The sequence below is a fragment of the Crocodylus porosus genome, unplaced genomic scaffold, assembly GCF_001723895.1.
Source record: "Crocodylus porosus isolate Cpor-Errol unplaced genomic scaffold, CroPor_comp1, whole genome shotgun sequence".
NCBI classification, from domain to species: domain Eukaryota; kingdom Metazoa; phylum Chordata; order Crocodylia; family Crocodylidae; genus Crocodylus; species Crocodylus porosus.
In genome coordinates this window covers 280,024-297,879 of record NW_017728899.1, presented here as the reverse complement: position 1 = coordinate 297,879, position 17,856 = coordinate 280,024, and the positions used below count along the sequence as shown (strand labels likewise).

At 40.1% G+C, this 17,856-nt stretch overlaps 2 protein-coding genes across 2 annotated transcripts in view; one reads left to right on the top strand and one right to left on the bottom strand.

The window, feature by feature from the left end:
* The window catches only part of FANCM (Fanconi anemia complementation group M), a 90,860-nt gene that overhangs the window by 3,815 nt on the left and 69,189 nt on the right, over nucleotides 1-17,856 (top strand). The window contains exons 3-4 of the mRNA XM_019556595.1: nucleotides 2,644-2,721; nucleotides 6,225-6,383. Of these exons, the coding sequence (XP_019412140.1) occupies nucleotides 2,644-2,721; nucleotides 6,225-6,383 (237 nt within the window). The remainder of the gene's footprint in view (nucleotides 1-2,643; nucleotides 2,722-6,224; nucleotides 6,384-17,856) is intronic.
* LOC109324580 (heme-binding protein 2-like) overlaps nucleotides 8,408-17,856 on the bottom strand; it is a 23,694-nt gene continuing 14,245 nt past the window's right edge. The window contains exons 2-5 of the mRNA XM_019556602.1: nucleotides 16,211-16,302; nucleotides 13,811-13,952; nucleotides 12,174-12,357; nucleotides 8,408-11,687 (exon numbers count right to left, since the gene is read on the bottom strand). Coding sequence (XP_019412147.1) covers nucleotides 11,516-11,687; nucleotides 12,174-12,357; nucleotides 13,811-13,952; nucleotides 16,211-16,302 — 590 coding nt within the window. The 3' untranslated portion in view covers nucleotides 8,408-11,515. The remainder of the gene's footprint in view (nucleotides 11,688-12,173; nucleotides 12,358-13,810; nucleotides 13,953-16,210; nucleotides 16,303-17,856) is intronic.

Genomic DNA, 17,856 nt, shown 5'->3' with positions numbered 1-17,856 from the left:
GTCTACACCACAGCCCCCAGTTTCTTAATGAGAACGGGGTGAGAGACAGTGTCAAAAGCCTTCCGGAAGTCCAGGAAGATTATATCCACTGCTATCTCTGCATCTAATGATGTGGTGATCTGATCATAAAAGGCCACCAGGTTGGTCTGACAGGACCTGCCGCTAATGAACCCGTGTTGGTTGCCCCTGAGCATAAACCCCACCCTTCCCCGGCTCCTCATGGACATGCGCCAGGATAACTCTCTCCAAAAGCTTACCCAGGATTGAGGTAAGTCTAACTGGCCTATAGTTTCCCGGGTCCTCCTTCCTCCCTTTTTTGAAAATGGAAATCACGCTGGCCCTCTTCCAGTCCTCTGGCACCACACCAGAGCACCACGAGTGCTCGTATAGCCATGCCAGGGGTCCCGCAATGACTTCAGCTAATTCCTTCAGCACTCTGTGGTGGAGATCGTCAGAACTAGCTGATTTAAATACGTCCAGTCCCTCCAGGAGTTACCTGACTAGATCCTTACTGGCCCGAGGCCTGGGTGCGCCCCCTGGAGCTTGATGAGGTCCCGGTGGGGGCGCTGATTTGGTCCCTGCTCAGGAAAATGTATCAGCAGGGAATTTAAAAATGTAAGGTGAGGACCCCATGGGCTGCACCCAGCTTACAAATTGGGTATTTCTGGAACAGCCATTTCTGAAACTTAGCCAAATTGAGTCCAAGAGAAATTGATGTTCTCTCTCCAGACATGATTCAAGATTGTCTTGAACAGTTAAAATGTCTTGATGAATTCTTTGCCTTAAAGCCACTGAGCGTATTTTGGATGCTGAGAAGTTAGTAATGAGCTCATGCACTTCTAAGTGGCTCCTTAAATTAGATTTTTTTCCTAGGAAAACTGATAAACATTTGGTTTGTCAAATTTGGGACATACAAAAAAAATTCTTATAGCTTAAATCTTTGTAAGGCTTAAGCCAGGCAGAATTTTTGGTAATTTTTTCATTCTGGGACAAGAGGACAAAATATTTTACCTTCTGTAAAGACTCAAAGGTAAAATGCATCTTAACAAGATGATTAGAGTGAGATAGTTAGCCAGGTTAAGCAGAAGACTGGGTAGGGTTGTACCTTAGAGATGAACTGGTTCAGAGAGGCATGAACATCTTTATAGCATTTGCTGAAGTAGACAGGAGCCTCTGAAAGCTCATGTCTCTGAACGAGTTAATCTGTAACAGGGGTTTCAAAGCTATGGCCCTTAGTGCTGCCCATGGGTCTTGGACCTGCCCCAGGTGCTGCACATGGTGCATATCAGCTCAGGCCCTAGGGGCCGCATAAGGCAGGTATGGACCGGGTTGGTGCATGCTATGTGCAGGGCTGATCTGGGCCTCATCTGGCCCATAGACCAGCCCTGCACCACTCATCCTGTCCAGTGGGCCTGATAAGTTTGATATTTCTGGTTTATAAGGCCCCTAGTACACCTCACATATATTGTGCAATTAACTGGTTAATCATGCAATACATTTAGACTAGCCGCATAAGCAAAAGAATCAGCATATAATAAAAATGACTGTTCTGCTATAAAATAGAGCTAACCAACTATAAAGTTAGTGCCTGAAAATGTGCAACTCCATAGCTAGTTTCTGTCCAGCTTTAATTTGAATCTGTAGCAGGGCCCTAAAATGCCACCCTGACCTGCATTTTGATGCACCTTTGCATAGAAAGCCCTCCTATTTCACTGAAATGTTCTGAGGTATCTTAGTAATGGCAAAGTGACAGCAGCGGGTCTGGGTTTCACTTGATAAATCCTTTTGCCATGGAGCTGACCAACTATTGCTTCTCTCACTTTATTTTTCCCTATTCCTTTCCTGTTCTGCTTTGGAAAGATTACCAACCTCTTAACACATGTAAGCATTTCCCCTGTCCTCTCCTATCTTTGTTCACTTATTCTTTGTATCCTTTTAAACTTCTATTTGATATTCTTAGCCATTTTTTTCATGTCACTTGTATTGGTTCATACTCTCTTCCTGCACTTGGGGGATGGGGAATTTACATGTTGGTTAGGGTGCAGGAGTTGACATTGACAGCTCAAGAGCCTGGCCACCCTTACTCCCTTTCTGTGGCTGAGCTGAAAAGTATAGGAGAGGAGGTGCTTGGACTGTCAGATGGCTGTGACTTCGCAGCCGTGTTTGTGAACTGAGCCTTTGACTGGTTTTAGGAGCTGATAGAAATGCAGAGCGAGAGTTTGACTAGTTTCTAAGGAACATAGTGCTGCTCTCCCAATTGCCATAGATAAAGCTGTGCAGTGAGAGGCTGATATGTGGATTTATGCAGCACTTCCATTTGGCCTCTCTTTTTTGCCCTGTCATTATGTCTGCTGTGGTATCCCCAGTTCAACTTTGTAACCCTCAGCTGGGAAATGCTGGCTTTCAAATTTGCCTTTTGGCTAGCATGGTGTAAATCCACATGCTGAATTTTGCAGCTAGTGTACTGAATGCAAGTAAAAGTGTCTTGATGTCTAAATTATTCAATGTTGTTACTAGGTTAGATACAATTATGTGGGGAACAAGTTGTTGAAATCTTGCATTGTATTTGACATTTCCATATGTGAACTGTTGTAATGAAAACCTTGCTCTTTGAAATATTAATTTACATCTTGTTTTTGTCAGGTTGTAAAGGAACTAAAAAAATATACCAATCAGTTTCGAGTCTTAGCTCTTAGTGCCACACCAGGGAGTGACACAAAGGTGAGTCAAATACTTGTTTAGTGGACTGAGGACTAACAAAGAGGCTTCTATAGAAACGGTTTTTAGTGTTGTCTCTTGGAAAGAAATTAGAAATAATCTATACTTTGTGCTAACAGAATAATTAGAATCATAGAAAATAAAGGTTGGAAGGGACCTCGGGCAGTTGCATCTAATCCAGCCCGCTGCTCAAAATAGGACCAGCCCCAACTGCATCATTGCAGCCAAAGCTTTGTCTGTCCAGGTCTTAAACCTCCAAGGATGGAGTTTCCACAGCCTCTCTGTGTAACCTGTTCCAATGTTTTACCACCCTCATAGTGAGAAAATTCTTCTTGATATCTAATCTAAATTTCTCTTGCTGCAAGTTGAGACTGTTGCTCCTTGTTCTGTCATCTGCCACCACTAAGAACAGTCCAACTCCATCCTCTTTGGAGACCCCTCTGCAGGTAGTTGAAGGCTGCTATTAATTGCCCCCAGTCTTCTCTTGACTAAATAAGCCCAGTTCCCTCAGCCTTTCCTTACAGGCCATGTGCCCCAGCCCCTGAACCATTTTCATTGCCCTCTGCTGGACTCTGTCCGGATTGTCCACATCCTTTCTGTAGTGCAGGGCTCAAAACTGGACTCCAGATGTGGCCTTACCAGTGCAGAACAGAATCACTCCCCTTGATATGCTGGCAGCGCTTCTATCAATGCAGCCCTTGGCAGTGAGGGCATGCTGTTGGCCCGTATTCAGCTTATTGTCCACTGTGTCCTCCAGGTTCTTTTCTGCAGAGCTGCTGCCCAGTCAGTCAGCCCCCAGCCTGTCCCAGTGCATGGGATGGTTCTGTCATAAGTGCAGGACTTTGTCCTTCTTATTGATACTCATGAGATTTCTTTTGCTCTAATCCAGTTTGTCTAGGTCACTCTGAATTCTTTGTTATCAGGTGTGTTTAGTGATTAGCACAGTTGCACTCAGCTTCTGCTAGTCTCATTAAAATATTCCAAAGAAACCCAAGACTGCTTTGTGATTCACAGGATACATGTTTGTGAGGCATTGACAGAATAATTCTTCGTTACCAAGTTTGTTGATATTCTTGCATACCTGGCACCAAGAAGTGTTCATTTGTCACAAAGCATCCTGGGTCTATTGTTAAGTTATATAATTTAGCTTAAGGACAAGCACCTTAAGTATTTTGCTTAAGCTTAGTACTGTTTAACTTGGCTTAGTACAAATTTTATCTTTTGAAAAATACAAGGCAAGTAGGTCTGGCACTGCACAACTAAAAACATTTAGGCTATGTCTATATTAAAAGCACAACATGGGTGTTACTGTAACTCTGAAGCATCCTCAGGTGAGGATGCAGCTACCCCAACAATGCTGTGCTTTCTATTGACATGGTAAAATTTCCATGCCAATAGAAAGAGACCATGCTTCTCTTCACACCTGACCCATGTAGTTATTCCAGCAGCTGTACACACAGCCTTACTATGTTGATATCCCTAATAAAGCATGCTGCATTTTATAAAACCCAGGCAAACAGGAATGAGAAAATTTAAGAAATAAAAAGCACTGCTGTTTGCCAGGAGAAATTAGTTTCAAGGATTTCTTGAAGTGGTTTAACGTGCAGATTGAGTCATCTTACTTCTTTGGATTGTAAAAGCACTTTCCAATTATGTTAATAATACTAAACTATAATTGAAATCCTAGGATCCTTCACTAGAATAATTCAGAGAAATTCCTCATATATTTAATCTGAGAAAACACTGAGAGGGAGGTCAGGGCTTGCCTAACATTTATCATTGCAACAATAGGTTCAGGTGAGGGCTGCAACTTTTTACCGGTTTGGAACAGTATTGTACAGAAACAGTCAGTTTCTTTGAATTAATTTCCAGAGAAACAAGGTATCTGTATTCCCAATCTTGCTCAATTTCCATGTCTAGACTGTATGTATATATTGGTCTATTTGGTTGGAGGAGTTGGAAGAACTGAGTGCTTTGACAGCTGGTACAAAGTCTTTAATAATTTGCTATAATCATTTGAAAAATATTTTGAATGCACACGTAGGAAATTTGTAAGGTAATACCAAACCGTGTGGAATTGCAGACACTAGAGGGTAAGGCTAGGATTTGGAATAATGTTGATAAACTGGACACATGGTCTGAAATTAACTGAAAAAAACTCAATTAAGGACAGGTACAGAGCCCTGGACTTAAGACAGAACAATCATATTCGCAAATAGAAACTGGGGAATGACTGGCTAGAATGCAGTACTGCAAAAAAAAAGTGACCTGGTGGTTAAAGTGGACTATAAGCTGAATAGTGAATACTGTGCCCCTGTTTGGGGGTTGGGAGAGGAGAGGGGAGAGTCTCTTGTCAAATCAAAGGAAGTGATCCTTCTACTCTGTTTGGCACTGTTGAGGCCTCACCTGGAGTACTGGGTCTGGTTTTGGGCACCGCATCTCAAGAAAGAATTCTCTTGTGTCCACAGGAGCCAATACAAGGAGCAATGGTTTTAAGTGGTGGCAAGGGAAATGAGGTTGGAATTTAGGAATAACTTTCTCACTTGAACAAGTTACCTAGTAAGGTGGTACAATCTCCATCTTCAGAGGTTTTTAAGAGCAGGTTGGGCAGACTTGTGTTTAGGATGGTTTATACAACGATGATCCTGCCTTGACAAGGGGATTGGACTGGATGTGACCTCCTGAAGTCCCTTCTAGCCCTAATTTACTATAATTCTTAATGAACTTTTTTAAAAGTAAAAATTCAAAATCTAGTATTTCTCAGAAGTGTGCGATTTTTTCTTATCTCTATTTCAGTTGTTGAACTGCTTATACTAGTGGTTTTTAAACCTGTGATCTGCGGACTCTTGGGAGTCCTCAGATTGTCTAAGCCAGGCGTGGGGAGCCCTCCAGCACAGGTGCCAGAGTGTGGCATGCGCAGACATTTTGCTTGACACGTGCACCTTGGGGCAGACTGCAGGGAAGGGGCTGGGGCTGCGCTGTCACAAGGATCAGACCGTGACTCCCCTGCCATCCACCTCTAGCATGCTAAAATCTTACAGATTGAGGTTGTGGGTGTTTTTGGCCTTATGCCCCAAAACATTGCTGACCCCTGGTCTTAAGCGGTTTGAAAAAGGTGACTACGATCAATCAAAAGTATGTGAATACCCACACTTACAATTCAAAGGTGTCCACACCTCCATTTGACGTTTCCAATGGGATCCTCATTTCCATTTTAAATTTATTTTTAGGGGTCCACAACTGAAAAACATTGAAAATCACTGACTTGTATAATATGAAAGGCATGTTCTGACTATTTTCAGTGGCTGATGGTCTATCGAGATCATGCTTCTCAGCTAAAATAGAGATAGTTGGAAAAGTACCATCTGTAGGTCTTTGCTAGTCTAAATAGTTTCCCCAGTTCTGTCTAGGATTCTAGTTTTCACATATCCTTGATTTTCAATATGGGAGTGACTTGAAGAAAAATACATCATGTAAGGCACTCTTTTCTTGTGATTTCTTCCTAGGCTGTGCAGCAAGTTATTTCCAACTTATTGATTGCACAAATAGAGATATGTTCTGAAGATTCCCCAGATATTCGTCCTTACTCTCATGTGCGACAAATGGAAAAAATTGTTGTTCCACTTGGTGAAGAGCTAGCAGAATTTCAGAGTGCTTACATCCGGGTGAGTTGTCAGTTTTGCTATTAAATGGATAATATTATTATGGAAATAATAAAGGTGGTAACCTTATAAAAAAAATTTGTTAAAAAGCCTCTTTATTCACACTTCTGACTTTTAGCTTATAATCAATTTTATGCAGCAAAACAGAATGGGTAGTTTCACTTTTGTTAATACTGATTTGCTTTGTGCTGCTTCGTGTTTGACTTTACAGTGATATAGAATAATATTTAAAATAAAAAGCTTTGATTGCAGTTAAAATATAAGATAGAGAATGTTGTTCCATGTAAGAGATCCTTGCATAAACTAGGTTTGTGGTCTAAACTGGCAGCTTAAAAATTGGCTGGTACATGGCATTAATGATGTCAGCTGCACTGATTGTTACCAGTGATGTTGCTGCGGTTCCACAAAAGTTATCGCTTTATTGTTGAATCAGACGCTTCTTTTCATGTTTGAAAAAGTTACATTTCTACAAAGGGGTGTTGTAAGTGGACCAGATTTCTCTTAAATACTTCTTACCTGAGAAGTTATTTTTTCCACCAGTAAGGAATATGCCAAATACATACCAGGTTAGTGGTGAGCTGAAGTGTTACCACTTGGTCACACAGTCAGTTTTTCCTGAGTTGAGGTTCTAGTAGATGGAGGACTCCACAGAAGCCATTATAAGTGTACTTGAGAAAAGAATAGTTCAGATGTAGTCTGCACATCACCAGGAAACTGACTTTTTTCTAGCTGCAGAGCCCCAGATAGAAGCAGGCGTCTTTCTGCTTTTGTCATGACATAATTGCATCCAAAATCAACCAAGTCATTATGTATGTTGCTCATGAATTTCCAGCATATGCCACACTGGGGCTGAATTGATTGTAATTAGTGCAAAAAAACTGTTAAAAATTAGACTGTTCCTACTAGTGGAAAGGTTTCACATGTCAGTTGAACCTGTTTTGTCAATGAAGTTTTAGTCATGCTTGTGATTTCTCCTGACATGGTATAAATTGGAAAGAGCAGACTTATGTGATTTCTGCAGCTTGGTGCAGTCAAACTTTTTGGCACACATGCATTTCCAGTAAAAACACATGTTGTGGTTTAAGAATAGCAGGTTGTATAACAGCATAGGAAAATGCACCGTCTCTGTGCGCTACGGCACATTCATAGCCAGATGATGTGACCTAAATCCACTGGATTTACACTAATTAAAATCAAGGTAGGTGTGGTCCAGTGGCTCTCAAACTGGGGGTGCCACAAGTCCCTGTTAGGACTGCTGTGACACAGATGCTGCTGCCACTGTGGCAGCCAGGTAAAACTGCCCAGCATGCATTCTTGCTGCATTAGAGCTTTGATTAGCCTCAAACAGGCAGGGGCTGGGCTGCTGTAGCCTTCCTAGTCCAGTCACTCCCATGCTTCTCCTGGAAACAGAGGCACATGGGACAGTTCCAACTGCCTGCCTCTATTCTTGGGGCTGGGAGGGATAATTCAGCATGAGGCACTTCCCACTTTAGGCTTATCATAGCCCAAATGGAGCAGGAATGCATGTACGTGCCACAGCCCTTCCAGGTTGGCTTTGCAGCAGGCACACAAGGCAGTTTTATTTGGAAGCAACAGAACTGGGTTGAGAAGCATGGAGATGCTCAGAAGCAGCATTGACGGTGTTTTTCAACTGGGGCTACGTCTACATTCAAAAAAAAAAAAAGTGATCAAGGGATGCCCTGTCCCTGAGCCAGAGAGCCCCTAATGTGCTCAGTGTGCTTCCAGCCAGGGGTAGCAGCTTGCTCAATATAAGCAGGTGATGATCTGCTTGTTCACTACCTGGTGGCTGGCTGCCATAATAGCACCTGCTACCACAGGCAGCTACCATAGAATTGCTGGGTCCATCCTTTTTTTGCATCTCTCTCTCACATGGGTGTACAAAATCAGTATAGATTACGTCAGTGTAAATATGTATGTAGTCTGTCCAGCCTCGTATTTGTGCTGACCCTTTAATAGAGTGAATTTGTATGCCAATACTGAAAGGTTGGACCCAGATACACTCCATACACAATAAAATCTTAGCTTTATTTTTGAAAACTGTAACAATAAACAAGATACAAATTTCAGTGAAAATGAAATACAGCATAAAACAACACAGGAGCCATTCAACAAAGCTGGGAAAATCCCACTGTACTTATGGAATTGATATAAATATAACTACACAGTTGTACATATTTTTATACAATAAGAAGGGCCCAGAATGTCACAATTACCAAATCAAACTTTTTAGGCACTAATATTTGTTTGGGAAATGCATAGTAGGCAGGACAACATTTTTTTTAAGGCTGCATTATTCAAACTACTTAGATTTGATCAGGTGAATTATGTCTAGTTGCAGCTACTTTTAGGTATAGTGTATCAGCTATTTAAATATCAAATTAAATATTCATTATTTAATGGCTTGAAGTATTGCAGCTAAAAGAGCAATATAATAAAATGCCTAATCAGTTGAGAGAAGCTAAGTAGCAGGGTTGGAAAATGAATTTTCTGGTTTGGCAGAGGTTCAGGCTGCCTTGGATGTTGATGCATGTATTTGTTGTGGTAACATTTCATAACTTTTGTCAATGTGCTTATATATAGACTGCTTTGTAAATCTGTGCAATACATGAGAAAACATGGTTCATAGCATCCCTTACTGTAAAAGTAGTCAAATGAGCAGTCTTCAGTGGTCATAGGCTGTATCTTCAAATCTAGGATTGATTAAGTCTCAACAGTATAAACAATTTAATACAGGTAAAAATAAATACTAACTTGATACAATGATCCTTTATTTTTGCACAAAATAACATTAAACACTTCCACTGTTGTTGTCATTATTAACGGTATATCACTAACTTTAACTGGGAAATAGATGGGAAGCAACAACAGTTTCTACAACTGGATGCAAAGTAATACTGAATTGCTCTTCAAGCTATGAGGCAGTAATCAGTAAAAAAAAAATTAGCACATGGTGAGATTTGTGATAGGCTATTTCCCCATTACCTCCACTTATCAGGCATTGTCTTTACTCTCCCTTGGGTATCCTCTGCAGCCACAAGAGGGAGCCTTGATTACTCTCTTGACCATGCTTGCCAAAACAGTTCAAGCCTGAAAATGCAAATCTAGTATATTTTATGGCATGGAAAGTACCATGATTTTAAAGACAATTATGACATTTACATATTTGGGAGAAAAGGAATACTTGGCTTGGTAGCTGCCACCATTTTATTTAAATTTAACAGTATGTGCTTTGAATTGAATTTCCATATCTTTGAGATATGGAATGGGCTTTGAGAATTGATTTTCCATATCTTTTAATTGCAAAGATTCTTTCACACCTACTTTGTCAAAAAGCTCTACTTTGAAAGCAATACACTCCATGATGCAGATGGTAGTCGCACATCAATATTGGCCTATTTGCTGATTAGAAGTACTGAAACACCGGCTAAAAATATTTTGAAAATTATTTTTGTTCATGCAGGTAGCTGCTTGACTACATTACCTGTTTGCAACTGTACAGTAAGAAAACTGTCACTGAGTTTCAGAATATTTCTGTGCATGTTAACTCCTGTGAACAATATATTTCAACTTCTGTAAAATATTTCATTTGGCATTTTAAAATACTACTTTGAGTTATTAAAAATTTAAATCGGATGCAGGAGGAAGAACTTGGTTATTATAGGTCTGTCAAGAATTTGTTTTTCATTAGACAATGAAAAAATCTGCATTGTGCTGAATACCAGGGAATGAGAGTCTTAACCTGATTTAGGAGAAAATTTCCAATGGCTGTCTATACACCTAATCACAAATAACATCACTTTTACTCATGTGGTGCAATAAGAAAATAATACATTAACTTTGAATAATTTATGCTATATATTGTCATGACCAAAAATCACAACATATGTGTTTGAGTTGATCTAAATCTTGTACCAGATAAAATTTAGTTATGAAAATTATTTACAATTTTATAGTACTTTACTACATTTCTTATTCAGTAAAGCTGAGTTTAGCCCATAAAATCTAGATTTCTTTGGATGCACTAGGAAGTGAAATTCCTAAACAAAATATATTTCCAAGCTCAAAATTCTCTTATGATAATTATATTCCAGAATGTATTAAGATGTTCATTTTTACGGTACTATGATAGTAGTAGTATTAAACTATAAACTTAAATATTTTCTGTAAGGTTGGGGGGGGAAAACCCTTTCAGCTGCAGAATTAAAATTGACCTAATTAATTTTTTTTTAATAGGCAATAAATAATGCTAGTAATCCTTAATACAGTAATTCTTGTCATTCTACATTTATGGTTTTAATTTTGTAGTTAGAATGGATTCTTATTTTAACACCAGCCTTCTAAATTAATCAACGTGCAACTTAGATTGGCTCTGAAGTTCATGTTGCTTTATGTTTAGAAAATGGAATATTTGACTAGCAGCAATGCTTGCCTTCTGTCTGCTAATGGCACATTCAGTCAAATGAACAGTAATAATGGAGTTAAGAAAAAGACTTGTTGTCAAGCCTTGAATGAGTAATAGGACAGTCCTCACATCCCACACTCTTTCTAAGGTGAAAAATACTTTGGATAAATGCCTTTTGAGATGAGTAGGAAGAATCTGTTCTTGATGGTGGAATTCTCAAAACTAATCAGTGTTGTCAGAATTGCATTAGTTAATTTTCCCTTCCTATTTAGGACACTCCAGAGATACAATAATGCAAAAGCTATTATAGTAAATGTTCAACAGCAGGTTTTGCTGTTAAAAAATATATTAACTTGTGAACTATTCTGTCTTGTGATTTGAGTTCAGCTTGTCTGAAAAACAGCAGGGATCAATTCTGAAAAGTGTTGAAAAATTGTGTATAACTGTAAAATGTTAAATATTTAATAGGAAATTGTGCTTAAGAAATTCTTTCAAAATTGGCAGCAAGTTTCAGGTGTTAACCATTACCACCTGAAGAAGTAAGTTAAATAACTGTCATGGTAATTTGATGGAATGAGACATATTTTAGAAAAATAGTCATATAAATATGTGAATAATTATCCACAGTTTTCATTAACTCTTTCATGTGATTCACTTGCAAGCTTAAATAAAAACTGAAGTTGGATAATGGGTAGGCATCAGCAGTGGGAAGCTATGGTCTTTGTAGGAACCATATTTCATTGTGTCTCACCACTGCCGCTGGGTTGGTGTATCCCGCAATGATGAATGTGTCCTCCAGACATAGCTCAGGACTTTCCAGAAGTTCTTCCAGCAAGTTTATTTCTCTCATGATAGACATTTCATTGATGACCCCTTGGAAGCTCCTGTATCAATCAAGTTTAAATTGAAGTCTACTCTATAATAGATGTATTCCTTGGAGACCCCCTAATTCCAGAAGCTTATTTCCCTTTCCCAGTTCTGTGGTGATTCTTAGATGATACCACTCCTGATCTGTAGGTTCTGGCTGCTATAGTTTTGCTTAAATTAATATTTAGACTTGTCAGCTGTAATGTCTCCCATTGTACTACCATATGAGAGAAACTGGATGAGGAGTGGAATATAACTGCTACTAATTTACTTTAAAAAAAAAAAAAGAAAAAAGTCAAGTACCTTGTAACCTCAGCCCCAAACTGTAGAATGTGAAATGGATATTTTCCAAATACCTAAGTATCTAAAACAGAAGTATTTAACACAGACATTGAGCCCTGAGGTCCACTTATTAGGTTTTAGTATTTGAATTGAAATATGTGGCTAGAATGGAACTTGTGCCACTTATGCTTTTATTTGAACAAGATTAAAATGTTTCTTACCTACTGTACACAATAGTAGGAGGCCACTCTTCAATGACTATGTTGGGATCCGACGGCTGAGGTGGTTGCCCCTGCAATTGTTCAGGCAAGTAGTATGCTACTGTCACAGAACGTGTGATCTCAGATCGATATTCATTTGTGTGCACTATAGTCACAATAGGTATAGTTAAGCCAAGGTACAGACCTGAAGAGAAATATATGACCATTATGTTGGAGAACTGAAGGTTGAACTCTTGTATTCTATATGCATGAATTTTTAACCTGTGCTAAATAAACTAAACTCACTTTTTAATGAATCAAAGCATCATGCAACAGGCAAGGTCCTATAGCAGAATGGAATTCAGTAGGCTTTAAAAATGGCAGCATGGTATGGATGGTTGGAGGCTGTCGGTATCATCCTGTGCTTTGAAATGCAGTACCAATGTCAAACCCTGTGTTCTGAGAGCTGCCCTCCCCTTAATGCTGAACACTTGGCTCTTACCAAGTTTAATTTGGCAAGTTTGCACGTATCTTACATGCTTGGGTTTTTTGTGTTTTTAACCCAGCCGCATGCAAAATTTTGTATATCTAGGAACAAGAAATGCAGGTCATTCCTACAGAATGGGGACTGCACCTTGGAAAGTAGTGGCTTAGGAAAGGATTTACTGGTTTGAGTTACCGAGCAGCTCGCCGTGTGTTCCAAATACCATGCTGTGGGAGAAGAAAGAGGGGTAGTGCAACCTTTGAAAGTATGAATGCAGGAATAGTGAGAGAAATAAATGATGTTACTTCTGTATGAAGCACTGAGATGGGTACTGTAATATTGTAGACTGGCAATTACTACTACTATTGTAGTTCTGATTTTTTTTAGAAATTTGGAGAAAGTTTGGGAAAGAGCCCAGAAAAATTATTTTAGGGTTGGAGATGATGCCTCAGTGGGAGAAGCTTGGTGCCAAATCTGCTTAGCTTTTCAGGGGAAAAAGAGAGACAAAGGACTTGATTGCAGCACAGGAGTAACTTCCCAGAAAAGTGAGTACTGAAGGGCATTTTAATCTAGTGGAGAGAGAGGCATAACAAGAACTGAAGTCTCAGAGTTGAAACTAAACAAATTCAAACAGGAAATTAGTGTTCATCTTGAGATTGGATGGCCCGTCTGGAAGATGCACTTTAAGCAAATAAGTAATTGGTATCAGTATAGATGTACCTACGTGGAATTTAATGGTTGGACTTGATGATCCAATATTTTTTTGGGGCCTTGCACTCTTAATTGTCTTCAAACACTCTATGAACTCTGTTCTATTAATTAGAAACATCTATTTGATAATTTCTGTATTAAATAGAAATAATACCAGATACCCATTTAAAATTGTTTTAAAAGTATTTTTTTTAGTTTTGGCAAATTTCGAAGTGCCAGGCAGTGTACAAAAACAGACAGTCCAGCCTCAAACAGCATGTCATTGATAAGGTGTTGCAGAATCACTTGACTGTGGTGGTGGTAGTCTGATCTGTTTGACTATTTTGACTGGATTGGTGGTCTAGCTGGGAACTGAATGATCTCTGGAGAGTTGTGTATTTAGAAGCGATTGGCGTAGATCATCTTAAAATTCATGGGAAGGGCTGCTTTCTTATTCTGATGCAGAAGAGTTACCCGCAGTTACCTGAAGAGTTCTGCTCACAAATGTATTTCATAAGCTTCATAAATCCCAGGCATATACTCTGTTCATACTGTTCTTCTTTCATTGTAATACAAGCCCATTTGGCTTTTCCATACTGACGTTTTTCGTAAAGCAGCTCTCCATGCTGCAAACAAAGCCAGACAATGAACTGATATTTTAGTTTGACATTAAGCTACAGGAAAGGTAGTTTATCAGCCAAAAGCACCGGTGTTTTCTTTTAAGTCAAATGGTTTGCTCACCTTGCAAGGAAAACAGCAAATCCGTATAAGGGCAGAACAGTGAAAAGAACAACTAGTGACTTGCATTAAGCTGCATCTTGCGAGATATGTAAAAATGTGACAGTTTTACTGCTGAGTCTGTCTTGGTCATAACTGATTTTTTTTAACGGATGTTTTGAGGTTCTAGTGGCCTTTATAGTATCCTATTAAATAGATGCTCATTAAAAAAAACCACTGCCCTGCTTGTGTACAGAATGAGACTGGAGTCCCATGGAAAGGTAGTTTGTGGTCATGTTATTTGTTACTGTCTCATAATATATGAGGGGTGTGAATTAAGTTTAAATGGGAAACCTTAATTCTGGAATTTCCAAACCAGCTGCTTAACTTTGCAACTCTAATGTTTATGTTTTGCAAGTTTCCCTAGTTTGTTTTTTCCCAAAACCAGTTGCATTATCTTCAAACTCATATGAGTGATTCATAGATTCAAAGAAGTAGAGAATATCACAGGCCTTGTTAACCTGTTGAAACGGTTGTAATGAATTGTGTGCAGTGGACAGTTATTCTTTTGCTGTTTTTAATATTTTTAAGGCATTTAACAGATCACCAACCTGAGTAGGTATTTTAATTGGCTACCCAGCAGGCCTTCTGTTTTCCTTTAGTTTTGTCTCGTGTCATTTTTCTTCATCCATTAACTCTCTTAAATAATTATCCATCTTGTTTTGTGCTCCAAGCCTTAATATGATGTGTAGTTCTCCTTCTCAGTGTATAGTGTAGATTGCCATTTCCTTTTTCTTTTACAGGAAGAAATGGATTAGATCCATGGCTGGACTAGATCCAGCCAAGAACTGGATCTGGCCCACGGTGCTGGGGATTTGTGGCATAGGGTGTCACCTGATGTGTGTCACCAATCCCCTCTGCAGTACTCCAGCCCACCCTGCTTTCTGCCCAGGGCTGTTCTCTTGTGAGGATGTAGAGGGGATTGGCAGTCTGCCATTCTGACAGGGTGCCATCCCCTGCTTTAAACTGTAAAAGCTGTCAAAATTTACATTTGGGATAGCAGATGAAGATGCTTTATTCTTTGAGATCAGCTTCAATATTACATGGTTCACTAGCTGGAGTTCATTAGCTTGAAATAGGACAGTGACTTTCTGCCTGTTTCTGCTTCACGGTTACTAGTTCTTACAAGACAGTTTGGAACCCAGATCTTTATTGGTTCTGCTGCTCAAATGTTTTCACTCTTTGGTGCTGTCAGTGCTGGCATAGAAGTTGTGGGGAAAATTTTATGGAAAATAAGTTACTTTTTTAACTGCTTTCTATATGAAGGTGCTTAAGACACAGCTGTAGTTGCTGCAGTATAACACTAGATGACAAGGTCTTGATGGATCTAAAGAGGTTGCCTGTGTTTGTTTAAATTAGAACCTGAATTTCTTAAATTTATCTTCTACACATGGCTCGTGGAAGTGGTTATGAGTATCCTTTCATACTAGATACGACAGGTATAGACAGACAGGCACAAGTATTTGTTAACCCTTCCTTTTTGGAAAGGGGAGAACCTTTCTGACTCTCACAAATATGAATTGAAAGAGGATCAAAGTGCCCAACCACTGTGAGAAGGGCTTGTGTTTTCAAAATGCCAGGCTGAGAAACCACATCATTAAGGCTCATTAAAACCATGAGTCAGAAGATCTGGCTACTAAAGTTACAATAGGAGTTTGGAGCATATTTTCCTTTTACTTGTTTTTGAAAGAGATTATTCATAATTCTGAATTCACAGCAGGGGGGAAAAGAACACTGAGCTTGGACCTTGGTGTATAAAGCCAATGTGACTTTCAATCAGTTTGAAAAAGGCAATGTGGAAAATATGCTTTCAGATTTTTCTTGTAATTTATATAGACTTTTGGCCATGGATGCAGGGTGTTCACATGCAAAGTTTGTTTTTAGATTTACCAAATGTACGTTCTGCATATATTGACACCACTCACTTGTGTGCTCTCCTCTCTTTTTTTAACTTTTTGGGGACTGTTGGGGGCAGTCTTGTTTCCTCAAGATTTCAGTTACTTTTTTTGTCTTGCAGTACATAAGCAGCTTAACTTTTCTGTTTGTGTACTCACTTCAGATATTCAAATACATAAGCTACTAAAGTACCAGTAAAGAAGCATGTTACCTTTTCTTTGCGCTGGATCAATGTAAACGGGACATGCTCTCTCTGTTGAGGGTGGTTGTTTCTGGTAAGTTGCTGGATTGGCTCTGCCATGTCTGCAATGAGATGATCATAAAATCATAAATAATGAGGGTTGAAGGGACCTCAGGAGGTCACATCTAGTCCAACCGCCTGCTCAAAGCAGGACCAGCCCCAACTACGTCATCCCAGCCAAGGCTTTGTCTACCTGGGTCTTAAAAACCTCCAAGATGGGGATTCCCCCACCTCTCTGGGTGACCTGGACCAGTATTTTACTCTCCTCTTCACGAGAGAGTTTTTCCTAATATCCAACCTAAACTTTCCTTGCTGCAAGTTGAGACCATTGTTCCTTGTTCTGTCATCTGCCACCACTGAGAAGAGTCTAGCTCCATCCTCTTTCAAACAACTCTTCAGGGAATTGAAGACTGCTATTAAATCCCCCTTTTCTGCAGACTAACAGCCCCAGCTCCCTCAGCCTCTCCTCACAAGTCATGTGTCCCAGCCTCCTAACCATTTTCATTGCCCTATGCTGGACTCTCCAATTTGTCCAATTTCTGTAGTGGGGGGCCCAAAACTGGACACAGGGCTCCAGATGTGGCCTTACCAGTGCCGAACAGAGGGGAATAATCACTTCCCTTAATCTGCTTGCAGTGCTCCTAACAGTGCAGCCCAGAATGCTGTTAGCCTTCTTGGCAACAAGGGCACACTGTTGGCTCACCTTCAACTTCTTGTCCATTGTGACCCCCAGGTCCTTTTCTGCAGAGCTGCTGCCCAGCCTGCACTGGTGCTTGGGATTGTTTTGTCCTACATGCAGGACTTTGCACTTGTCCTTATTGAATCTCATGAGATTTCTTTTGGCCCAGTCCTCCAGTTTGTCTAGGTCTGTCTTAATCCTAGCTCTACTCTCCAGCATATCTACGACTTCTCCCAACTTAGTATTATCTTCAGACTTGCTGAGGGTGCACTCCATCCCATCTTCCAGGTTATTGGTGTAGGCATTGAACAAAACCAGCCCCTGGACCAACCCCTGGGGCACTCCCACTTGATATTGACTGCTAAATAGGCATCTAGCCATTGACTGCTACCATCTGAGCCTGATAATACAGCCAGTTTTCTATCTACCTTACAGTCAATTCATCCAGCCCATACTTCCTTAGCTTGTGAGAACGCTGTGGGAGGCCGTATCAAAAGCCTGGCTAAAATTAAGCTATACCACATCCACTGGTCTCCTTGCATCCGTAGACCCAGTCATATTATCATAGAAGGCAATCAGGTTGGTCAGGCATGACTTGCCTTTGGTGAGTCTATGCTGACTGCTCCTAATTACCACCTTTTCCTCTAAGTACTTCGAGATGGATTCCTTGGGGATCTGCTGCATCGTTTTTCCAGGGACTGAGGTGAGGCTGACTGGCCTGTAGTCCCTTGGATCCTCCTTCTTCCCTTTCTTAATGGGCACTATATTTGCCCTTTTCCAATCATCCAGGACTTCTGCCAGTCACAAGTTTTTTTTTCCCAAAAATTATGCCCAGCAGCTCTACAGTCATAGATTTCATAGACATCAGGGCTGGAAGGGACCTCGGGAGATCATCGAGTCCAGCCCCCCTGCCCAAAGGGCAGGAAGTCAGCTGGGG